The sequence below is a fragment of the Oxyura jamaicensis genome, assembly GCF_011077185.1.
Source record: "Oxyura jamaicensis isolate SHBP4307 breed ruddy duck chromosome 11 unlocalized genomic scaffold, BPBGC_Ojam_1.0 oxy11_random_OJ70688, whole genome shotgun sequence".
Taxonomy (NCBI): domain Eukaryota; kingdom Metazoa; phylum Chordata; class Aves; order Anseriformes; family Anatidae; genus Oxyura; species Oxyura jamaicensis.
In genome coordinates, this window is record NW_023304242.1 from 38761 (window position 1) to 65396 (window position 26636).

Sequence of the window (26636 nt, forward strand, 5' to 3'; positions counted from 1 at the left end):
TTTCCAAAGATTATAAACCCTCTTTTTTCTCCTAAGCTCGAGCCACAACTCTCTGTTCAGCCAGACCAGTCTTCTTCCACACCGGCTTGTCTTTGGGCACGTGGGGACAGACCGCTCCTGAGTCATTAAGATTTCTTTCTTGAAGAGCGCCCAGCCTTCCTGGGCTCCTCTGTCCTTCAGAACCACCTCCCAAGGGACTGCCAACCAGTGTCCTGAACAGCTCAAAGTCAGCCCTCCGGAAGTCCAAGACAGTGGTTTTACTGGTCCCCTTCCTGACTTCGCCAAGTCCTTCTCTTTTTTAAGCTTTGAGATTACTATGGTTGCAGACTTGCTCCAACTGACTGCAAAACTAATTCTGATATTAAGGATTATTGACCCAAAGCAGTGCACATACAGGAAAGGTTGCACTTTTACTTACAGAATCTGTCAGTGCTAGGCAGTTGAAAAGAGATATCCTAATCATTTCTACTCACTTTATTTCGAAAGACTGCCAAAAAATAGTTGATCTCTGATCTTTCCCTAGGCATTGCTATATCCACATATAGATGAGAGGCCAGGAATTTAAAGCATTAGAACTCAGCAGTCATAATTCAGGCTGAGACCATAAAACATCACTGTCATGAGAAGGCATCAGTGTATCTGTATGGGGCATACATGGCAATGTTTTGGTAGGAGTGGGGCTGCAGGGTTCGCTTCTGTGAGAAGAATCCAGAAGTTGCCCCACCTCAGATAAGAGCTTCAGAAGGGACCTGCTGCTAGCCAGAGCTGAGCTGATGAGTGACGCTGGAAGAGCATATTTAAGAAACTGAAAAAACTGCTGCACAACAGCAGCTGGGAGAGCGAGGAGTGAGAAACAGCCCTGCAGACACCAGGGTCAGTGAAAAAGGAGGGGGAGGAGGCGCTCCAGGTACCAGAGCAGAAGTTCCCCTGCAGCCTGTGGAGAGGACTATGGTGAAGTAAGCTGTCCCCCTCGCAGCCCATGGTGTACCATGGTGGAGCAGATCTCCAACACTGCAGCCTGTGGAGGAGCCCACGGTGGTGCAGGTGGATCTGCCATGATGGAGGATGCGGCCCATGGAGAGCCTCCACAGGAACTCCGGGCCAGTCTTGTAGCCCATGGAGAGCAGCCCATGCAGGAGCGGGTGATCTGGCAGGAGCTGCTGCCCATGGGGGAATCCATGTTGGAGCAGTTTGCTCTTGACAGATGGACCCTGTGGTACAGACCCATATTGGAACAATTCTTAAAGAGCTGCTGCCTGTGAGAAACCCATGTAGGATCAGCTCGAGAAGGACAGCATCCCATGGGAGGGACCCCATGTTGGAGCAGGGGAAGACAGTGACCAGGAAGGGGTGGCGGAGATGAAGCATTAGGGACTGACTAAAGCCCCCATTTCCTATTCCCCTGTGCCACACGGGAGGAAGAGGTAGAAGAGGATGGATGACGGGGAATATGTTTTTAGTTTGCTTTTAGTTTCTCACTGCTCTAGTCTGTAATAGGCAATAAATTATATTAATCTCCCTGTGTTGAGTCTGTTTTACCCATGACGGTAATTGGTGAGTGATCTCCCTGTCCTCATCTCAAGCCTTGAGCCCTTTATCATTACATTTTCTTCTCCTCTTCCTTTGAGGAGGGGGAGCGAGAGAGTGGTGTGGTGGAGTTTAGCTAGCTAGCAGTGTGAAACCACCACAGTATCTGGCAAGAACAATGACTACCTTTTAAGTACCTATTTCTACCAATTACCTTGTTCAGTTTTGGGCCCCTCAGTACAAGGAAGGCATTGAGGCCCTGGAGCATGTCCAGAGAAGGGCTACGAAGCTGGTGAAGGGTCTGGAACACAAGTCCTATGAGGAGCGGCTGAGGGACCTGGGGTTGTTTAGTCTGGAGAAGTGAAGGCTCAGGGAAGACCTTATTGCTCTCTACAACTTCCTGAAAGGGAGTTGTGGGGAGCTGGGGGTCAGCCTCTTCTCACAGATAACTGGCAATAGGACTAGAGGGAATGGTCTCAAGTTGTGCCAGGGGAGGTTTAGTTAGAAATTAGGAGAAATTTCTTCTCAGAAAGGATAGTCAGGCATTGTAACGGGTTGCCCAGTGAGGTGGTGAAGTTACCGTCCCTGGGGGTGTTTAAGGAAAGGTTGGACATGGTGCTTAGGGACATGGTTTAGTGGGTAATATTGGTGGTAGGGGGATGGTTGGACCAGATGATCTTGGAGGTCTTTTCCAACCTTAATGATTCTATGAATTATTTAGGTCTGAGCTCCAAAATTTGTGTTCTTAAGTTTCTGAACATGTAGAACTTTTCTTAGCTTTCTCCAAGGAGTTCAACCTCGAAATCCATCAAGTTTTGGTATTAAAAACTCAAGGTAATACCAGAGAAGCTTATCAAACTTCAGATCATGATCTCTATTCCTTTACACAATCCCAAACAGACCAGAGCTGAAATGTGTAAACCTGGGATATCCAGAAATGCTCAATTTCTATGGTGCTGGAGAGTGGCAACTATCCTATTCATGTTTAAAATACAAGTGTTTAGTACCCATTGTTCACTACACCAAACTACAGATTAGTGGAATTTGTATTTTTAGTTATCATCGTTAACAGCAGCAGTACCTCTCAACTGCTTTCTGACTATCTATATGCTCAGAATAGTATATTCAGACAGTATCTGCACCCCATTTCAAGCCAGTCTGCTTCCAGCTAGTGATACCTGCATCACAGTTGTGGTTTAACCCAGCAGGCAGCTAAGCACCACACAGCCATTAGCTCACACCCCCAACAGTGGGATGGGGAAGACAACTGGAAAAAAGGTAAAACTCGTGGGTTGAGATAAAGAGAGTTTAATAGGACAGAAAAGTAAGGGAAAATAATAATAAATATATATATATATATACAAAAAACAAGTGATGCACAATGCAATTGATCACTACCCGCTGACTGATGCCCAGTCAGACCCCTGAGCAGCAGCCATCCCCTCCCCCAACCAACTTTCCTCTGTTTTATTGTTCAGCATGATGTCATATAGTATGGAATATCCCTTTGGCCAGTTTGGGTCAGCTGTCCTGGCTCTGTCCCCTCCCAGTTTCTTGTGCACCCTCAGCCTCCTTGTTGGCAGGGCCTTATGAGAAGCTGAGAAGTCCTTGGCTTAGTGTAAGCACTGATCAGCAACAACTAAAACATCAGTGTGTTATCAGCATTATTTTTCTCCTAAATCCAAAACATGGCACATATCAGCCACTATGAAGAAAATTAACTCTATCCCAGCCAAAACCAGGACAAGAGTTTAATACACTGTGGGTTTGTTTTTTTTTCCCTAGAATTTTTAAGTCATTATATCTTAGATATCAGAATCAAGAAATATTCCACAAAATCTAAAAACACAGACACTAATTCATAAGAAAATTAATAAAATTATCTGTATAATTATATACCTCATTGAAGAGATTGTGACAGCATGCCTGGACTTTTTTCCTAATTGTTAACCATCTGCATTTGGAAGCAACTGAAATATTGGTGTTCTCTTCCCTCTTGTCTAGCCTTTTTATTTTTTTATGAAGGAAAAATACCTGTGAGGTTGGTGGAGGGGTGGATGTGGGTTGGGGGGTCAGTACCTACTGACACAAAATCTCATTAGAAACAGCTCAATGAAGTTCCACAGTAAACTGCTCTTAACTAGCAGTCATCTAACAGGAGCTCAGAAATCAAATAAAGACACGGTCCTCATAACTTCTTCATTCCTATTTCCTTGTTCAGATTAAGCATAAAACACCCTTGGAAAAAGGATATCAAAGTCATCACTTCATTAAAAAATTACTTAAAAATTAGTCAGTAGGGAGTCTCATCCTCTTTTTTTCAATGATGTATTCCTTCAAACCCAACTCTCTTCATTACCTTCATACCCCTCTCTTTACTTATAAGAATCATAACATCTTTGGTAGCCTCTGAGAAACATCCTTGATTTCTTTCTTTTCCTTTCCTCTTCTTAAATACAGTGAGACATTTAAAACTAGCATCTACCTTATTCCACTCTAGAATGTATTCTACCTTGTCCAGTTGACAGAAAAATAGCTCTCCATGAATTACTGAAAGCTTTTTTTCTAGTTAGCTTAAATCTAACTTAATTGTCATTTCCTTGATATCAGTGCTTGCTTGTCTACTATGTTACACCTGATTGATTTCTCTTTTCTTTTAGTTTCCTGAGCTTTAATTCAGGAGATTCCTTTCCTAAGTCTGCACAGGTCTGCGTGCTCTTTCTACTCACTTTCTTTGATTCAAAAGTACAAATCTCGTTGCCTATTTCTGAACCACCCCTTCATTCCAGGAGTTATAGCTTTTCCTCAGTTCCACCACAGTGATCTAAATCGTTAGCAAAACAGCTCCCATCACTAGAAGGTTAACCTGCTTATTACTGCTAGAAATACATATACGTTTCTGTTTGTGAAAACAATGTCTTCACCACTGATTTAGGATATACACTAAACTATACAATAATGTTATACTTGGCTTATACTTGGTTTATGCATTTAAAGACTTTAACCCCTTTCATAAATGAGAGAAACCTCTGTTTGAATGACTTAATATCTTGAGCACAAATGCAGTAAAAGGTGTGAAGTCCGCATTAAATTCAAGAGCTACATGAATAGGAGTTTCATTTCTCTAAATACATAAGCCTTTCTGTATATATAATATCTTAAAAATGAAGTCACACATCTTGAATAACAAAATAAATGTCTAGTGGCAAATAACAATGGTACATAAATTGAATCAAACTTACATCAGTTGCTGCTGTCAGGATTTTAGAAAGGATGACTCTTGCTAAACCATCTCTGCTGTAATCCAAACTAGAAATAGTCAGTTTTAACAAGTGATCCTGGTTCTTCAAAGAACAAAAATTAAGAAGACTGGTGGAGAGGGAAAAAAAACAGTATTTTAATCCAGTTAAATTCACTTATTTATTCAATAAATAATTTAAACAAGTACTCTGAATAAGTCTTTCATTTCTATAAATGCAGAAGAATACAAAGTAAGTTCCCATATCAAGTGGAGTGACTTTAAACTGTTGCAGCTGTTAGAGTCAAAGGGGTACAGAATAATGTATTAAACTACAAGGAAAAAAAAAAAAAAAACCACTTTAATTTTATAATTGTTCTGTAGCTGTTGTGTCAGCACACTTGAATTAGTGATTATGAGTGCAAAAATATTCATGAAGCTTTGTGAACAGTTCCTCATTCTAAAACACTGTAAAACTGTCTGGATTTTATCATCTTCAGAAGAAAGGGAAGAAAAGGAAGAAAAAAAGAAACAAACCCAGCCAGCCAGCCAGCCAGCCAGCCCCCCCCCCCAAACAACAACAAAAAAGAACAACACCCCACAACTTTGGAGTCTCTATTTGAACCAATCACAAGAATTTTGAAGTTTCCAGCGTTATAGACAATGGTACTCATGCACAGTTTACAAGTTTTGTAATGATTATACTTGTAAGCACAATTCAAACAGAATAAAAACACTCACCACTGAAACGCATTACATTTTTCAAGCATTTTGACTCCATGAGAGTGACAAGATAGAGTACCAAAAAACAGAAAGTAGTGCTGACTAAGGGTATTTAGTAACCCATTATTTTGAAGACTACTTTCAGGTTTCATTCCTGATGAAGAATTGAGCCAATGTACAATATCTTTAACCAATTCTTCCAGGTAACCTTGTCCATCCTAACAAAACAAAGAGTAATAGCATTTATTAGCAACAGAACTGGTAGTCTCTTTACTGAACTCTGTCATTTTAAGTTTCTTAAAATGTACAATACAGACACAAAATAGAAATTCTGACTGGCAAACAATTCAGACTAAAATAGAGTTCAAGGCAAATAAAAGGAGTTTAGCTTGGAGACATCTTACGACCAATTCTATTCTTTCCAGGAAAAGGATGGTTCAATGACATTTTCCCCTGGTCCTCTAGCCCAAGGCACAAGTGTCTTTAGCACACAAGAAGAAAGAAGGTAAAGAAAGGACAAATATACATAGCAAAACCTAAAGGTTTTGCTATGGAAAAAATACTAAGGAAAAAAAAAATAAAAATAAAACACCACACACACCATTAAGTTGCATTTAATAAAACTACTTAAACACAATTATCTCCCCAGTGTCCATCTGGACAATTCAGGATTTTAAGTTATATTTCTTAATTATGCCGATCATTTTAGGTTTAACACCCAAAGCCTACAGAAGTTTTTATTAAAATTAAGGTTATTTTAAGTGCCATACAGCAACATTACTCATTCTGTCTCATCTTGTAGCTGAAAATTTCTTACCTCTTCTGATTCAAGAAGAAATTCAGTAAACTGACAACCCACTGCAGTGAGCTGCTTAGCCTTTGCATAGTCCAGATCCAGATTGGCATACAGTTTACTGCTAGGCTTGTAGAAATATAGCAATCTCCTTACAAATCTATGGAAAGTAAAAAATAATTTGTTATTTTTCAGTAAGACAAGGAATCCCTCACAGTACAAAATGATGCCAATATTTTATCACTAAATTAGCTTATTGGCAATAATTTTTCAGAAGCTATAAAAAGAGGTATCAGTAATGAGTCTATCCAGACGATTTCAGAGATGCAGCTGTACTGTTATAAAGGATTTTCTGTCATGACTTAAAATAAGCAAATACACTTAAAATCTCTATGCTCTTAAAAGTCATAGCTTCCTTCTCACTCTCGTGTTTATAATTTATTTTGCAGTAACTTATCCTGTGGTGAATTTCAAAGACTATCTAGAGTTTATAAAGAGCTAAAAAAGTGTCTTAACACTTATGTGACATGACTTTTATTCAGCTATAATAATTAATGCTACTATGAAAAATACATTCTTATGTTCTGCCAGGAAAAGGCCATATTTATTCAGCAACAGCATTTTCATTCATCTCACTTAAGCATTTCTGAAACATAACACAGAGATAGTAAATGCAGACTTACACTCAGACTTTTTGAAAACATGCTGAGCAATATAGCTTGAATTCTGCACTGCAGAAATAAATCTTCAGCAGAGTTTACCCCTACCAATTCTTAGTCAAAAAAATAAACAGAAATTTGTGCTTTAAAAGAACACAGTGTTCTATCTGAAGGTATGTCAAGTATTAAGAAAGCTTAACTAAAGCACCGCCTTTAACTAAAGTGAGAGTAAACCACTATCCCAAGTCCAAATACAGAATCAGTTATAAAGGAAATCTGAGAGCTTCTTTAAACTTGTCAAATGAAGTGCAATTTATTCTTTTATTAGTGACATATGCATTTATATATATTATTAGCACACACATTTATATATCACAGAATCACAGAAACACAGAATTGTAGGGGTTGGAAGGGACCTCAAGAGATCATCGGGTCCAATCCCCCTGCCAAAATATGATTGCATTATATATGTATGAGTGTGTGTGTGTATATGTAAGTATACACACGTGTACACACACTGCATTAATCATCTCTAAAATGAAGGAATCTATACAAAAAAAAAAATTGAATTTCACTTTAACAGGGATAAAATCATCACAAAAACACTAACAGTAAAATAATAAAAAAGTCAATGTGCGGAAGGACAAAATAAATGTATTATATACTTCAAAAATGCAAAGTTGCAGAAAAAGTTTTATCATCAGCAGTGAAACTTGAGAGATTTTGGGGGTTTAATTAGTTGTTATTAAACAAGAGCATTTTACAACCATTAAAGCATGTAACCCACAACCCTGCAGAAAGGATCAACCAACTGTAGAAATTTTACACTAACTCGATCCTAGGTTTTCTCACTGAGCAATGCCTGAGTGCAGTACAAAACCAGGAAACAGCAACACTGTCCCAGTTAGATAGGTAGGTGGGTGGTTGTCACAGCCAGGACTGCAGATGCTCCTTTAGAAAAGGAACATTAGAAAACCACCAGATTTGGTAAATAATCCTTTACCACACAGTACGGACTGACAATTAATGTTTAGGTAAGGAAAAATAAATAAATAAATAAATAAATAATGACTATAATTACAATGGGAGTACCACTTATGTTGGGAACACTATATAAAAGTAGCCTGATTACTTTTTAGTAAAAATTTTAAATGGATCAGTGTGAGTCATTCAGGATACATTTTAGTCTTATTTTTTTTTCTCAAATTCCTGTAGAAGTAGCTTTCCATGCTGCTGTGGTTTAACCCAGCAGGCAGCTAAGCACCACACAGCCGTTCGCTCACTCCCCCACATTGGGATGGGGAAAAGAATCAGGAAAAAAAAGGGTTAAAAATCATGGGCTGAGATAAAGACCGTTTAATAGGACAGAAAAGAAAGGAACTATTTATCATAATACTGATAAAAAGAATAAACAAAGCAAGTGATGTACAATGCAATTGCTTGCCACCCGCTGACTGATGCCCAGTCAGACCCCTGAGCAGCAGCCATCCCCTCCCCCAATCAACTTTCCCCTGTTTTATTGATCAGCATGATGTCATAAACTATGAAATATCCCTTTGGCCAGTTTGGGTCAGCTGTCCTGGGTCTGTCCCCTCCCAGCTCTTGCTGCACCCCCAGCCTGCCCGCTGGCAGGACAGAGCGAGAAGCTGAAAAGTCCTTGGCTTAGTGTAAGCACTGCTCAGCAGCAACTAAAACATCAGTGTGTTATCAGCATTATTCTCCTCCTAAATCCAAAACATAGCACTGTAACTGCTACTGGGAAGGAAATTAACTCTGTAATCAGGGCACATGCCTAACCAATACAGAACTACTCTTCAAAATAGTTTATTTAAATCAAATCAGTTTCTGAAATGCATGTTAAAAGTGACATCCAAGAACTAGTAACACGATTGCCCCACATGCATAAAAGTAATAGAAATACCTTAAGGCCATTAGACAAGAAAGGAACCAGAGTTGTACTGTTTTGGTATTTTTGTTTGTTTCAAGTCATACGTGCTTTCCTCCCCATTAATAGTAACTAGAAACAACTTTCTCTTTGGTTTTGATGAAAGCTATAATGATAGTATTGTACAACTATTGGCCTATTCCATCAAAATTTGTCAAGTGTTAACATCAAACACTAATGTATTAAGTATGAGAGAGGTAATAGTTTAAGGTTTAAAATTAAATAGGGAGTTTGTAGAACTTGTATAATTCTTGTTTAGTGAATAGATATATAAAATGTCTGTGCACTGAAAAGAAACCACTAAATCTTAAAAACCTGTTTATTTAAAGCAAATTTTGCAATCTAAATTTTCCATTTTTGCTGCCTCTTTCTAGATTAAGTTTTAGAAATGCGACATATCCAAGAAACAGCTTATCGCAATATTAAAAAAAGTTTTTCCAAATTTATTTCTTCAAAGGAAGTATACGCAATTTTTACATACCTGTGCAATTGTTCATCTTTATAGTTCCTTAGATTTACATTTGGCCACTAGAAAAACAGCAAATACAGCATTATATGAAACTTGTACATCAGTCCTTGATTAGTCAATAAAATTTGCTTATTTCTATTATATCACCTAATATTTGAAAATGTAAGTTTTCTTCTGTTCTACTGTTCTATTTTTTCTAGAGGAGTGGGATTGTTGGGTGCATGTTATGTGTACAAGTCCACAATCCTAATGAAAACAGCAAACTGACTTTTTTGTTGTTTTCACTATTCATCTGATTTGTTTTAAAAAATATCATTCACACTTAAATACCTCTTATTAAAATGGTATTTAAACTCCTCTTTTGATACTTTGAAAGATGCTTTAAGAAGTATCACATAAAGCCACAATACACTTTGCTGGACCTATTCTGTCTTCATATTATTACTTTTTTAAATTTCCTTTCTTTCCTACCTAAGCAATTTAATTCTACATTTCCGATTGGTATGCTAGTATTAAGACAAACAGTGCAACATTTAATGATTAGTAAAACTGATTACACTAGCAACATTAAATCCACATTTCCAGATTAAGTGTGCAGCTCTACTGTTAATTATAAAGTCTCAATTGCTCCATCCTGACCACTACAACTTTTGCTGTTCTTTTAGCAGTTTAGACAGCAAGCTAAGCAAGTAAAAAGGCAGTAATGGACCATATGAGATGTAAGCAGTGAGGTGGTAGGAAAGATCATAGAATCATAGAATCATTAAGGTTGGAAAAGACCTCTGAGATCATCTGGTCCAACCATCACCTTACTACCAATGTGACCCACTAAACCATGTCCCTAAACACCAGGTCCAACCTTTCCTTAAACACCTCCAAGGACGGAGACTCCACCACTTCCCTGGGCAACCTGTTCCAATGTCTGACTACCTGCATGGATATCAGGCCATGGATGAACAAGGAGCTCCTCACCAAACTCAAATACAAAAAGGAAGCCTACAGAGGGTGGAAGCAAGGACAGGTAACCTGAGAAGAATACAGAGACATTATCCCATTCACAGCAGCTGAACACCAGAGACGGCAAATGATTCCCAGAGCTTAACAGAAGAGCTACTGTAGGCCCACATGGACGAGTTATAGTTGCCCCATCCAGAAAGGCAGACGCATTGGGAGCCCAACTCAAATGCCTCTATGTAAATGCACGCAGCATGGGGAATAAACAAGGGGAACTGGAAATGTGCGTGTGGTTGCAGGGTTATGATATCGTGGCAATTACTGAGACATGGTGGGACAGCTCCCATGACTGGAATGTGGCCATGGATGGCTTTGTGCTTTTTAGGAAGTACAGGCCAGGAAGGCGAGGTGGTGGAGTCACTCTTCACGGTAGTGAGCAACTGGAATCTATGCAGCTCTGCATAGGGGGGGATGAAGTGCAAGTCGAGAGCCTATGGGTGAGGATTAAAGGGCAGGCCAACAGGGGTGACATTATGGTGGGTGTTTACTACAGGCCACGGGATCAGGAAGAGGAAGTGCATGAGGCCTTCTACAGGCAGCTGCAAGTTGCCTCACATTCACAGGCCCTGATTCTTATGGGGGACTTTAACCACCTCAATATTTGCTGGGGAGACAACACAGCTCAGAACAAACAGTCCAGGAGGTTACTGCAGAACATTGCAGATAACTTCTTGATGCAGGGCGTAGGCGAGCCAACAGGGAGAGGGGCTCTGCTGGACCTGGTACTAACAGAGATGGTCTATTTGGAAACGTGAAGCTGAGGGCAGTCTCGGCTGCAGTGATCACAAGATGTTGGAGTTCAAGATCCTGCAAGGAGGAAGCAGGGCAACAAGTAGGACCGCAACCCTGGATTTCAAGAGAGCTAACTTTGACCTCTTCAGGGTTCTAATTGGAGGAATCCCCTGGGACACGGCCCTAGAGGGAAAGGGGGCCCAGGAGAGTTGGCTAATATTCAAGCACCACTTCCTCCAGGTGCAGGATCAGTGGATCCCTATGAGAAAGAAGTCAAGCAAGGGGCGCAGGAGACCTGCATGGATGGGCAAGGAGCTCTCGGGAAATCTTAAACAGAAGAAGAAAGTGTACATGATGTGGAAGAAGGGACAGACCAGTTGGGTGGAATATAGGAACACTGTCAGAGAATGCAGGGATGCAATGAGGAAGGCCAAGGCCCGGTTAGAATTAAATGTAGCAAGAGACATCAAGGATAACAAGAAGGGCTTCTTCAATTACAGCAGCAGCAAAAGGAAGACTAAGGAAAATGTGGGTGCACTGCTAAATGAGGTGGGTGCCTTGGTGACGGCGGATACAGAGAAGGCGAAGTTACTGAATGTCTTCTTTGCTTCAGTCTTCACTAAGGCTATCCCCAACGCAGAGCCTGGAAACAAGAGAGAAAACCTGGAGAGAAGAAGACTTTCCCCTGGTTGAAGAGGATTGGGTTAGAGGTTATTTAGTCAAGCTAGACACCCATGAATCTATGGGCCCCGATGGGATGCACCTGAGGGTGCTGAGGGAACTGGCGAGCGTTATTGCTAAGCCTATCTCTATTATCTTTGAAAAGTCTTGGAGAACAGAACAGATGCCTGATCACTGTAAGAAAGCCAACATTAATCCAGTCTTCAAGAAGGACAAGAAGGAAAACCCAAGAAACTATAGGCCAGTCAGCCTCACCTCCATCCCTGGAAAAGTGATGAAGCAGCTCATCCTCAAGGCCATCTCTAAGCACATGAAGGAAAAGAAGGTGATCAGAAGCAGTCAACACTGATTCATCAAGGGGAAGTCATGTTTAACCAACCTGATAGCCTTCTATGATGAGATGACTGGCTGGATGTATGAGGGGAGAGCAGTAGATGTTGTCTACCTTGACTTCAGCAAGGCTTTTGACACTGTCTCCCATAACATCCTCCTGGGCAAGCTCCAGAAGTGTGGGATCCATGAGTGGACAGTGGGGTGGATAGAGAACTGTCTGGATGGCAGAGCTCAGACTGTTGTGCTCAACGGTGCCAAGTCTAGTTGGAGGCCTGCGGCTAGTGGTGTCCCCCAGGGGCCAATACTGGGTCCAGTGATATTCAACGTACTCATCAATGACCTAGATGAAGGGACAGAGTGCACCCTCAGCAAGTTTGTGGACGATACAAAGCTTGGCAGAGTGGCTGACACACCAGAGGCCTGTACGGCCATTCAGAGGGACCTGGACAGGCTGGAGAGTTAGGCAGAGAGGAACCTCATGAGGTTCAACAAGGGCAAGTTCAGGGTCCTGTACCTAGGGAGGTGCAAACCCAGGCACTGGTACAGGTTGGGGGTTGACCTGCTGGATAACACCTCTTCGGAGAGGGACCTGGGGATCATGGTGAACAACAAGTTAACCATGAGCCAGCAGTGTACCCTTGTGGCCAAGAAGGCCAATGGGATCCTAGCCTGCATCAAGAAGAGTGTGGACAGCAGGTCAAGAGAGGTGATCCTCCCCCTCTACTCAGCACTGGTGAGGCCACAACTGTAATACTGTGTGCAGTTCTGGGCTCCCCAGTACAAGAGGGATGTAGAACTTCTAGAAAGGGTCTAGCGTAGAGCCACGAAGATGATTAAGGGATTGGAGCACCTGTCATATGATGAAAGACTAAGCGAGCTGGGCCTGTTTAGCCTAGAGAAGAGGAGATTGAGAGGGGATCTCATCAACCTCTACAAATACCTGAGGGGACAATTTAAAGTGGATGGGGCCAAACTCTTCTCAGTGGTGGCCAGTGATAGGACAAAGGGTAACGGGTATAAATTGAACCACAGCAGGTTTCATCGCCATATGAGGAAGAAATTCTTTACAGTTTGGGTAACAGAGCACTGGAACAGGCTTATCAGAGAGGTTGTAGAGTCCCCTTCTTTGGAGATATTCAAAACATGCCTGGATGCAATCCTGTGTAACATGCTCTAGGTGACACTGCTTGAGCAGGGGGATTGGACTAGATGATCTCTGGAGGTCCCTTCCAATCTCAACCATTCTGTGATTATCTGAGCAGCCAGGGACTGAGTTAGGAAAGCTAATGCCCAGATAGAATTGAATCTGACTAAAAACATTAAGGGCAACAAGAAGGACTTCTACAAGTATCTCAGTGATAAAAGTGAAATCTAGGGAAAATGCGGGTCCTCTCCAGAAGGAAACAGGAGACCTGGTTACCCAGGACAGTGAAAAGGCCAAGGTACTGAACACCTTCTTTGCCTCAGTCTTTAACAGCTAGACTGGCCTTCAGGAATTCCAGACCCCAGAGGCCAGGCTGAAAGGCTGGATCAAGGAAGATGCATCTTTAGTGGACATTCATAAGTCCATGGGCCCTGATGGGATGCACCTACGAGTGCTGAGGGAGCTGGCAGATGTGATTGCAAGGTCACTCTCGATTATCTTGGCTTGATCGTGGAAACTGGGAGAAGTGCCCAAAGACTGAAGAAAAGCAAATGTCACTCCTAATTTCAAGAAGGAGGACTCAGGGAACTACAGTCTGGTCAGCCTCACCTCGATCCCTGGGAAGGTGATGGAACAACTCATTCTGGAAACTACTGCCAGGCATGCAAGAAAATCATCACTAGTCAGCAAGAAAACCATCAGTAGTCAGCATGGATTTACCAAGGGAAAGTCATGCCTGACTAACCTGATAAGCTTCTATAATGAAATCACTGGCCTGATGGATGAGGGGGGAGCAATGGATATTGTCTTCCTGGACTTCAGTAAGGCCTTTGACACTGTCCCCCATAAGATCCTCATAGAGAAACTGTTGAAGTATGGGTTGGATGAGCAGCCAGCGAGGTGGATTAGAAATTGGCTGAATGCCTGGGCCCAGAGGGTTGTAGTCAGTGGTGCAAAGTCTAGTTGGAGGCCAGTAACAAGCAGAGTACTCTAAGGGTCAAATCTGGGTCCAGTTCATCATCATTAATGATCTGGATGTTGGAGTAGAGTGCACTGTCAGTAAATTTGTGGGTGACATGAAACTGGAGGGAGTCCCTGACTCACCAGAGGGCTGTGCAGCCATCCAGAGGGACCTTGACATGCTGGAGAGGTGAGCTGACAAGAATCTCATGAAATCAACAAGGAGAAGTGTAGAGTCCTGCACTTGGGGAGGAACAACCCCAGGCAACAGTACATGTTGGGGACCACCATCTGGAAAGCAGCTCTGTGGAAAATGATCTAGTGGACACCAAGTTAAACAGGAGTCAGCAATGTGCCCATGCTGTTAAGAAGGTTAATGGTATTCTTAGCTGAATTAGGCAAAGTATTGATGGTCAAGAAAGATGATCCTTCCCCTCTACTCAGCATTGGTGAGGCCATACCTGGAGTACTGCATCCAGTTCTGGGCCCCCTAGTATAAGAGAAACATGAACATACTGGAAAGAGACCAGCGGAGGGCTACAAAGATGATCAAGGGACTGGAGCACCTCTCCTATGAGTAGCGGATGAGAGAATTGGGACTGTTCAGCCTGGAGAAGAGGAGGCTTAGAGGGGATTCTCATCAATGTATATAAATACGTGAAGGGAGGGTACAAAGACCAGCAAGCCAGGCTCTTTTCAGTGGTGTCCAGGCAATGGGCACAAGCTGGAACACAGGAGGCTCCCTTTGAACATCAGGAAGCACTTCTTTATTGTACGGGTGATAGAGCACTGAAATAGGTTGCCCAGAGCAGTAGTGGAGTCTCCTTCCTTTGAGATCTTTAAAAGCCTTCTGGACATGGTCCTGAGCAACCTGCTCTACATGGCCCTGCTTGAGCAGAGGGGTTGGACCAGATGACCTCCAGAGGTCCCTTCCAACCCTAACCATTGTGCAATTCTGATGCTCTCCACAGCTATAAGGCTGTTACAGAGATAGGAGGGAGGTGTGTAGCCACATGAGATAATGAAGTCCAAACACTGGAATCATGCTCATTCAGTGAACAAAGATGGACAGTTCTGTTAAACTATACAAAACCAATGTAAACAGGAATAGAAGTGGTTAGAATTTAACCAGAAAACACAGTAACTTCTCATTCTGAAAGACAGAAGTCACTAATTTTGTGACATTTAAAACTGTTTGACATGACACTATAAAATATACTGCAGTGCAGTTCTGAGATAGCAGGGAAACTGACAGCTTGACCTAGAAACTTTTCTGCTTTTAAATTTCAGGGAAAAAATATTAGTGGTCAACTGCATAAAATTTCCATTATCAAAGTACTACACAGACTAATTAAACGTGAGATTCTGAAAAACAGTTTCTTGATATCTTTATTACTGAGTCAAAGATAAAAATATCTGATTAACATAAATTTAGTAATATTACAGTAAAAAGCCTGTAAACAAGTAAAATTTAGTGGAGCAAAGTTACTGTCATGTACCTATTTAGGTCTTTATATCAGACAGATTCTTGCTTTCTCAAGTTTATCAGTCCCTGAAAAAACACACAGAAATATATATTTTAAAAGTATAATTTTGATTATGTCTGTCACTATGAATCCTTTTTTGTACTTTCACCATCTTTATAACAACATAGTAAAGAAGACCTTAAGAAAACATTACTTGAGGATAACACTAGAAGGATGGCTTTGATACACAGAATGATAGGAGTTATTTTGGCTCTAAAACTATACTGAGTACTTACTTACTCAAAGTTTTCTTACTTAAAGTTTTCTACTCAAAAAAGAGGTAGACCCTTAAAAGCTGTGCACTATTTAAGATAATGCCCTGCCTGTTAGAGATATTTCCTGTTATGAAGTGTTTTACGATGTGTTAATTTTGTAACAAACTTGATGTTATGGGAATATTGGTATTAGTTCAAAAATTATATAACAAGACTGTGTATTACTGAAATTTTAATATGTGCCTCGGTCTAAGCATCTTAAACTTGATCTATAACCCACCTCCAGCCTTAACCTTCAGTTCACATTATACGAAAAAAATATGCTATGAAACAAGGCAGTATTCCTATGTAGTTTTGACTGAAGTCTAAAGTATTAGTAACTTGAACGTCATTATATCACCTTCTATAAATTCTATTTCTATACAAATAAAGTTATATAAGATTTAATATGGGCTTATTAAGAAATTTGTGAATTTAACTGTAGGGTTTTTTTTTGCATACAGTTGAAGGGTTGTATACAAAGAGGCTATCAGTACTGATTAAACCCATGACATCCTAATTTTCTGAAATAGAACAGATCATGAGAGGGTGGTTGCGCACTGGAACAGGGTCCCCAGTGAAGTAGTCACTGCACCAAGCCTGTATGAATTTAAGAAACGTTTGGACTGTGCACTAAGTCACATGGTCTAAACTTTTGGGTAGACCTGTGTGGTGCAAGGAGTTGGACTTGATGATCCTTATGGGTCCCTTCCAGCTCGGAATATTCTATGATTCTATGATTCTATGGCATATAATATGGAATTAATATTAGAAGTCAAAGCTCACATGTGAAACAAAGACTTTTTTTTTTTTCAAACAATTCCATAAAAGAATACTGTCATGCTCTTTTTAGGCTCACCTTCAGTATGGTCCCTATCAAATTCCAATTCCACTCAAGGTTCTCTTTATGGTTGAGAACCTGGCTGTCTCGCAGATTCATTACAAGTGCTTCATCTGTATCCTGGAAAACAGAGATGAAAAGCTACATTAAGTTTCTTTGCATTACTGTTGTCAGTGTTGTCACATGATACACTTACTGTTCATGTAACAATCACTTAAAGGACTATGCTCTTCAGTAATTTGCATCTGAGAGTAAATTGCATAGTTGCAGTACTGTATTAAGAATTAACAGCAAGAGATCACAATGGGGCCTAAAAAGCATTAAAATTATTGTCATTTCACTCAAGATCTAGAAAACGCAATATAGTATCCACAAGTAGTTAGAAGACAAATTAAAAAAAAATACAAAAATTAGATAAATGACTCAGAATTAAATCAGAAAGTAAAGCTGGGTGGAGGTGGTGGGATTTAAGTCTCCAAAATACAAAGTCAAATTAAGTTTTGAAAGATCAGTAATGGTAATACCTTTAAAATAAAGATATCTTTCTGCACACGGTATTGATCTCGTTTTTGGTGGGTTGAGATTGCTTTCTGAATAATATGATCTAAATGGAGGCTGTAAGGTTTTGGCCCTCTTTTCTTCATCTCATGAAAGCGTTTTAAGCAGTTCAGCGCAGCACTTGCTCGTCTAATAGAAAAAATACTATAATCAATAAATGACATCTGTTATCTAACTAAAGAACTCCAGTGCTATATACTGAGTTAAATAAGCATAGCTCAAGAAAGAGTTTACCAACAATTCTGAAGCCAAATTTAAAAATAAATAAATAAATAAGAAAATACTTTTCTTGGTATAAGTTTTCATACATCATCCATACACTTCAGACTTATTTTGAAATTATAAAGAAAATTATCTTTAAGAATTAGTAGTACTGAAGAATGAGCCTTATTGATACCTTTGCTTCTACTCTGCAATTAGTGGTTTCTTTCAGACTTCACAGAAGATATTGCAAAGTTTAAATTTGATAAAGTATTGCAAGATGTCACAGTAGAACAACATTCTGCAGTAGAGAGTTGAGGGAGCTAGCTTCAACTTTGTCTAACAAAGTATTTCTTGTAAATTGTCTTTTCCCCCTGCCCCCCACAACCCCAAGGGCTTATCCTCCTCTTTATATCTATACAGAGCTTGGATTTTCTAGTTCAATGAGGAATAAAAAGCTTCTATAAAGATTTGTTTCAAGTCTACATATGCCTCATTTGAATACCATAAGTGCCAAACAGTTCTTAATGATACTTTAACAACATGCCACTGCATTATGTTGCACTAAATTATTCAAAATTTCTGTTCATGAATTCTTTTATTTGAATGGAAATTAAAAGAATTGAAAAAATTAACATTGCAAACTCCAAAAGCAGCAGAAAGTTTTAACATAGGCACTATTGTTACAATGACTATTTTCTTCAGAAGAAAATGGGTTTAAGAAACAGTCCCATACCAATTTTACATTTTTGCTTTTGCTCACACTGATGGTCCTATTTGGACTTGATGATCCTTATGGGTCCCTTCCAACTCAGGATGTTCTATGATTCTATATTCTATATTCAATGATTCACTGATTTGGTCAATTACTATTTAATTAGCTATAGATAAAAACAGAAGAAAAGAATGGCACAAGCATTCTTAGGTTTGAAAGTTTAATTGCATCAAAATGCCAAAAAAAGAAATGTGAGACAATAGAGAAGTTAAAAACACAGAACATGACTCAGACATTGCTTGGTCAAACAGTGTCTTATAGTTCATTTAGAAACGTTATGTGAAAAAAGTCTTGCAATATATGTAAAATTGTCCTGAAAACAACTATCAAAGCTTTCTTTCAGGATTTCTCAATTTCTAAATTGTTACTGTAATATATCACACTTTCTGGAATCATGCACTGGAAACTTTTTCCCTAGTAAGTGTCACAGAGTATTTCTATATGCATGTGTTTGTTTTTAAATAAAGACAGAGGTGGTTTCAACCACCAGAAAATTTGTAATGTAGGTTTTCACTCAACTGCAGTGAAAATGACATATTTTAACATTTAAGTGTAACTTGGAATTCTTACAGTCTCTTCTCTTTCATGATGTCAAAAGATGCTGCCATATTCATTAGAGTTGGTAAGCAGTGGAGGTGATGGCTGTGAGAATGAGGAAGGATTGTGTTTGCCTAAACAACAAAAAAGATGACTTGTTAGAATAACATATTACAACATTTTTAGCCATCTCTTAAGGATAAGCTTTTGAAGAACCTACCACTTTTCACAAGACTCACAAATGCATGAAAACAAAACTAACTTTTGCATAATGTCAGAGCAATAATTACACATACCATTTTGAATATTTTATATAATTAATCAATCTGAAATACAATTAAAGAGAATTTTAGGACTCAGAGCCTTCTAATTTTTATTTTTTGCATTGGTGGTTTTTGAAGTGGTAACATGCAAAAACATGCAAAGCACCACTCATCCTTATGTCATGTGTATAAATACTAAAATATATAAAATCAGAAATAAAAAAAATATATATATCTGAAGAATTCTAAGCTCCTCAGCAGGCTGTGAGTGTATATGAAAAAAAAATCAACTCTATACCAGAAAAAAATAGGTTAAGTTCTGTTCTTCAAGCATGGATGTGTTTTTGTTTGTTGTTTTGGTTTCTTGGGTTTTTTGTTTTGTTTTGTTTTGTTTTTCTGGTTGGTTGGTTTTCATCTGGAGTAGGCTAGCACAACCCGAGCAAGAAAAATACAGTAGGATAAATTTACAATTCCCTCTCCTCTCCATCTGTTGAAGTAAGTATAAATGCTGTCAGTGTGGAATGGTAAAGACTTTAATCTTGTCAGGGTGCAGACTAAAGGAAAAAGAGAAGCTACTCTAAAGATAAGTTAAGGAGAGCGAAGGAGAGGCAAGAAGCAAGGTGCCTTCAGCATCTCTGTGCTACGCAACGGATACCTATAGCAATGCTGAAAGTGCACTCCAAGTTGTGAGTTGCCTGAATGAGTAATATGAAATGCTCCAGCCACATCAAGCTGAACATGCAAAAGTTTCATCTACCTAGTCTGCAAGACAGAAAGCTAAGCAAGCTTTTGACACACTGGAGGGAAGGGAAGCCATCCAGAGGGACCTTGACAGGCTTGAGAGTTGGGCCTCTGAGAACCTCATGAGGTTCAACAAGGCCAAGGGCAAGGTCCTGCACCTGGGCCAGGGCAATCCCAAGCACAAATACAGGCTGGGTGTGCTTACAGCTCAAAAAGCCAAATGTATCTTGGGCTGCAACAAAAGCAGTGTGGCCAGCAGGTCGAGGGAGGTGATTCTCCCCCTCTGTTCTGCTCTTGTGCGACCCCACCTGGAGTACTGCGTTCAGCTCTGAGGCCGCCAGCACAAGAAGAACATGGAAGTATTAGAATGAGTCCAGAGGGCCACAAAGATGATCAAGGGGCTGGAGCACCTCTCCTATGAAGACAGGCTAAGATAGTTGGGGGTTGTTCAGCCTGGAGAAGAGAAGTCTCTGAGGAGACCTTATAGCAGCCTTCCAATACTTTAAGGGGGCCTAGAGGAAAGCTGGGGAGGGATTCTTTAACAGGGATTGTGGCAATAGCACAAAGGGTAATTGCTTTAAACTAAAAGAGGGTAGATTTAGATGATATATAAGGAAGAAATTATTTACTATGAGGGTGGTGAGGCACTGGAACAGCTTGCCCAGAGAAGTTGTGGATGCCCCATCCCTGGAAGTGTTTAAGGCCAGGTTGGACGGGGCTTTGAGTAACCTGGTCTAGTGGGAGGTGTCCCTGCCCATGGCTGGGGTGTTGGAACTAGATGATCTTTAAGGTCCCTTCCAACCCAAACGGTTCTATGATTCTATGCTGCTACTGCTCCTATCACTCAAAGAAAAGCAAAAAACAGAAGTAATCCTTTTTGCAAACACAGTAACAGATGAGCGAGTTTGCAGGTCTCCAGCTTAAAAATACAACTGGCTACTGAGGCAAGAAGTAGAACTGGTGAGAATTTGAGAGATGGGGATTAACTGCCTTCCTATCAAGTCATGCTGTCATATATAAGTGCCATATGGAATAATATAAAACAACCCATTATTTTGATGAAAAGTAGATGCTCCAAGTTCCTAAAAAAATCAAAACTATACTAGAAAATATCTATTTCCAATGAGTCTTACTTACCATGTGCAAAAGTTCTCCTAAAAGAATAGTTGCTCTAACAGATACATGGTCATCACTACTTGTGATTACTTCAACCAGACCCTTCAAAAGTTAAAAAAAATACAACACTTAATGTAGGATGTATACAGTGTAATGTATTTTATTTTTAATATTTATAGGAGAAAAGTAACAAGCATCTATTTATACTTGAAGTCATCAGTTACCTCTAGAAGTCCATTGTTAATAAAAGCTGAAAGCACTAAAGCCAAATAATTATCCATGAGATCAGGCCTAAGGAAAAAAAAAAAGCACAGTTTAGAAAGTATATGTCTATTATTTCTGCAATAGAAAAACAATTATTTTGTCAACAATGACAAAAAACAACAGTTTAGACTGAGTTCATGAAATGCCCACCTTGATCTGGCTCTATAGGGTAATATAGTTTTAGCTTCAGCGGCTACAAAGCCATCAGAAAGTCTCCAGCAGTCCTGAAACCTGCTTGGATCTAAAACAAACAAACAATATCTCACACACACAAAAACCAACACCCAAAAATGTTAATTATAACACTAGATTTCATAGTGTTATTTTAATGGTTGTGGGTAAATAATAGTTCTTATCGACAGCTATTCCAATAGGTTTTAAATTATAGAAAATGTTATGTCCAAAGGAATCTTCGACAAGTCATCTAATCCACACCCTTGCACAAAGTGATGCTAACTTCGAAGCTAGAACATAGACTTCATCAACCAAAATAATGAAATTTCCAATTCATAAACACATTAAACTTGTTTAACAGAAAACCTTGTAACACCTAAAATTTTAAAATGTACATCTGTATATAGCAAAGTTACAAGTTTATAACAAAGAATGAAGTATTTATAAGTGCAGAACAAGGATTAAACTTTTATAGTCAAGGCCGTGACACACATTTATAACCGGAGTTTGGAAAATGACGGAACATTAAAGGCTGAGACTTGCTCTTTTCAGACTTACACTTTTGTGAGACAAAGCAGAGGATATTCTTAAGGTTTACAAAGAAATAATTCTAAACATAAAAGACTAACTTTTCTAAATATAGACATGAAAACGCATGCATTTGCCCAAGTAAAAGTAAGTTTACTGAAGTGCAGCGGGGATAATTAGCACATACACAATATATAGAAAAAGACACTTTTTTAAAAGACACTTTTCCAAAAGACTCTTTTCCCACTTTTGGGGGAATAGTGGCTGGAAAGCTGCCCAGTAGAAAGCTGGTCTCTTCTCCAAAGCAACAAGCGATATGACAAGAGGAAATGGCCTCAAGTTGCCATTTCCATTGAGGCTGGATATTAGGAAAAATTTCTTCACTGAAAGGGTTGTGAGACATTGGAACAGGCTTACTTATAGTAAGGATGTTAGAAGAAAGTTAGACTTCTAGTAGATTGATCAACACTTAATTGTTGATAAAGGATTTTAAACGGGACTTCAGAATACCCAATGAAATCTGTGATGAAACAGTTGATATTGACATGTACTCAGCTCTGGTGAGGCCGCACCTCGAGTACTGTGTTCAGTTTTGGGCCCCTCGCTACAAGAAGGACATGGAGGTGCTTGAGCGAGTCCAGAGAAGGGCAATGAAGCTGGTGAGGGGTCTGGAGAACAAGTCTTACGAGGAGTGGCTGAGGGAGCTGGGACTGTTTAGCCTGGAGAACAGGAGGCTCAGGGGCGACCTTATCGCACTCTACAGGTACCTGAAAGGAGGCTGTAGCGAGGTGGGGGTTGGTCTATTCTCCCACGTGCCTGGTGACAGGACGAGGGGGAATGGGCTAAAATTGCGCCAGGGGAGGTTTAGGTTGGGTATTAGGAAGAACTTCTTTACTGAACGGGTTGTTAGTCACTGGAATAGGCTGCCCAGGGAAGTGGTTGAGTCCCCATCCCTGGAGGTCTTGAAAAGACGTTTAGATGTAGAGCTTAGGGATATGGTTTAGTGGAGGACTTGTTAGCATTAGGTCAGAGGTTGGACTCGGTGATCTTGGAGGTCTCTTCCAACCTAGACTATTCTGTGATTCTGTGACATAATTTGCAACACAGAGGAAACAGTAAACGGTCCAAATTTGTAGAAGAGTGTAATAGACAGAATTATTGTGTGGACTATTTCTAAATACTTACCTACACTGAGAAGTGCCTCAACAAATTCTTCTGTGACAACAGGGAGAGGAAGGCGAAATATATCATAGAGAACCTCAAGCAGACCTCGCTACAAAAAAAAAAAAAAAAAAAAAAGGCAGCAATTTTATAGATTCATAAAAAATGGCCTTTTTGTTCACTATTAAAAAAAGAACACTGCAGTTGAGATTTTTATAGTGTGCTAAAATTGGTGTCTCTTTGGGGGTTTCTTTTTTTGATAACATGCTTATTTTCATAATCTAAAGGAATCTGGAGAAGAAAAGGTGATTACTCACTTTAGAATTATATTATCACTTTGAATTCTATAGAATCTTAGGCTACTTGGATTACAGTTTTTTAAAACAGTTACTGCTGTGACCATCAACTTATTAGTTTAGGCAGTAATTGGGAAGAAACATTTTTATTCAACTCAAATTTAATGCTTTAAACTCTTAACTACAGCTGTTGTGAATTTGCTTTTACTTGTGGCAAGAGCAAAGTTAATTTATGTACTATTGATCTAGTGTGAGTCCATGCAAGTGATATACCTTTCCTAATGCCTACTTTCTATTTGTAGCAATTAAATATCAGCAGATTGGAGACTTCCACTATACAATGTATAAACAAGAAACTAAATAACTTAAAACCAAGAACAATGTCTGAAAGCTTTTTTTTCGGCAGTACCAATTTCATGGTACCTTAATATATTTTTAATTCTACTTAAATCACAGTGGAATTCTACAGAGTTCAAGATCTATAGAAAATGATAAAAAGGAACTTAGACTAAAACTAAAAACAAAACAAAACAACAACAACAAAAAACACCTTGATTTACTCTCATAGCCTATAATGTATTTCACTGTCATAAATATTAGAGCACATACAAATATTTTATGTATACTACCCACTACCTCCTCATAGCTAACACTTTTTTCCCTTTTCTCTCTTCCATCCCCTCCTATCAGACATGCAGGATGTGCCTCAATTCTCACTTTATGGACACAGAAAAAGCAAGCAGTTTGCTTAAGATTACACAGGAAATTTATAATGGAATTATAGACTCAAAGTTGGGGGTCAAGTACACTCAAGGCTAGTGATCTTGTAATTGGTGGCTAGTGGTCTGTATTTAGACCACTAAATTATTGAAAAATTGTAAGAATATGTTAATTAAGATATCCAGTATTATTCCTATTTCAGTACTAAATATTTACCACCTACCCGTATTTCCATATTTGGTATACAGAGTACCCCAATAAGAGACTGAATCCCAGAATTCCCAGGTTTGCACAGACTGATAATACCTAAAAAACATTAAATACATAGTAATATTTCCTCACCGAACACCAAAAAATAAATATTAGACAAGGTTAAATTTGGTTTCCAGTTTGTGTGCAAGCACAGATGATAAAAATTACTGATTAACATTTTTCACCTTTATATTGTCATCTTCTAATCAATTTTAATCAGTATGTTTAACTGCAAAACCTTGTTCCCTCACTAAAAACTATATAAAAAACTATATACGACTATATAAAAACTATATTTTTGCCCTTTCCACTGTGAACAGTATTTTCAAGTTATCTACAAAAAACATTTACATCAAAGAAACTTCAGAAAGAAAAGACAAAATTGTAAATAAAGAATTAATCTTAAACCTGAAAGATACAGGAAGAACTGTGAGCACTATCTTAACCTAACAAACTATTTAGTTCCTTTTTAATCTCAGGTGAATTCTAAACAGCAATTTTAAATATATTTGGAATGATATCCTCTGTGCACTGTTTTTAATCATCTTTTCCCAGATACGCAGCGCTCGTCTCCAGAATTTTTCAACAGCAGAAAGTCCAGACAGGTATAAATAAATAAATAAAACACCTGAAAAGCCAAAACAAAAACAAAACACCCTCAGACTTTTTTGCTATATGCCCTTTGGGAAGACTGTCATTGTGAGGGCATTTTTGTACCAAAAATATTTTTAAGATTTTAGCTTCCAACGTAAATAATATAAAAAACAAAACAGAAAGAAAGAACATGTAACAGTAAAAGTACCACAGCAAGTAATGTATACCAAGACAATTGTTTCTTCAGTCACTTGAACTTTTCAGGCTTATGCTATTAGTTCTAAGTGTGAATTGGGAAAAATGTAGCAATATCCCTAACAAAAACTGCTTTTTAGAACCTCCAAAGTTGTCACAAACTCTCCAAGTTTCCTCCCCAATCAAGTGAGAACACGAGACTTTTAAAGGATACCTGGATGTTAAATTAAGCTTACTGAATATTTTCAGAACATTAAAAATAATGCAAAAAGTCTTGCAAATCAAAATGCTTTGTATACAATCTGAATCTTTCCTAAGTATAGCCTGTAAAAAGCCTATCCAAAATTTTGTTAGGTGGTCATATCAACTGATTTAGTTTATTTGCAAGACATTGACTTGACTAAAAGAACAAGCAGTCCTTGAGGCAGTAACTCCATGTTAGGTATTATAATATTACAGAGAAGGGATGTAGAAAAATGCAAAAACCTACTTTTTTTGATTTAGAAATGTCTTCTGCATGAAAAATCCAAAACTATGTCCATATTGGGATTTATCAACTCTACCACTTGATAAAAGCAGGTGCTACTGAAACTATGCTGTTGAAAATTATTTGTATAGACAAATAGATTTCTTATTTACAGTGGCAGAACAATCTCAAAGGCTAATTCTTATGATATGAAGCTATTTTCAACAACCTTTCACCCATCAAATGTCAAGCACTACCATCAAGGTACAACTGTGTTCTATACAAGGTATTCTATACAAGGTACAAGGTATTCTATACTGAAAAAGCTGAATCTTGTAAGTAGAGTTAGTAAAAAAAAAAAACAACTATGTACAAGTCCTCAAATTTGACAATATCAAAACACATCTTAGTACTATTATTATAGGAAGACACTGATAGAAGATAGACCAAGGGAGACAGATTCTGGGCTTAAATAAACAATTCCTTTACACTGAAATGTCCTTGCCAGTCATCCAACTTAAAACAAACTAACAAAGAAATCTTACCTGCCCATGATCGAAATGCTGCCACTATTCCCATTTTACTAGCTAAGAACCGTGCTTCTCTGTCCTCTCTGTCATATAACAACAAATGTCACAATACACAGTAAATTACTGTAAAACAGTGTTATTAACATAGCAAGTAATAAGTAGTTAACTGAGATTTTGGATGCGGAACAAAATCAAGACTAAGAAAAATCTTTTACGTAAGTATATATTTCTATGTATATATTATTTAAGCAATATGTACACACACATGCAAAGATTAGAATTTTTAAGCATTGTTACTTTTTATTTTCCAGTGGAGTTTCTACGGCAGAAGGATCACAAACTAAATATCTATATTTGGCCTATCAGATTAATCACTTTGATGCCCTCACTGACAGTGAGACTACAGCAGGGGCCTAATGAATTGGA

At 38.9% G+C, this 26636-nt stretch overlaps 1 protein-coding gene across 2 annotated transcripts in view; it reads right to left on the bottom strand.

The window, feature by feature from the left end:
* Positions 1-26636, bottom strand: part of LOC118157782 (rapamycin-insensitive companion of mTOR-like) — a 67749-nt gene that overhangs the window by 32584 nt on the left and 8529 nt on the right. For both annotated transcript variants that reach the window (XM_035312253.1, XM_035312252.1), the window contains exons 6-18: positions 26226-26293; positions 24397-24479; positions 23182-23269; positions 21445-21535; positions 21255-21321; positions 21052-21132; positions 18944-19044; positions 17364-17526; positions 16858-16959; positions 9367-9413; positions 6306-6441; positions 5507-5706; positions 4770-4896 (exon numbers count right to left, since the gene is read on the bottom strand). In XM_035312253.1, the coding sequence (XP_035168144.1) occupies positions 4770-4896; positions 5507-5706; positions 6306-6441; positions 9367-9413; positions 16858-16959; positions 17364-17526; positions 18944-19044; positions 21052-21132; positions 21255-21321; positions 21445-21535; positions 23182-23269; positions 24397-24479; positions 26226-26293 (1354 nt within the window). The remainder of the gene's footprint in view (positions 1-4769; positions 4897-5506; positions 5707-6305; positions 6442-9366; positions 9414-16857; positions 16960-17363; positions 17527-18943; positions 19045-21051; positions 21133-21254; positions 21322-21444; positions 21536-23181; positions 23270-24396; positions 24480-26225; positions 26294-26636) is intronic.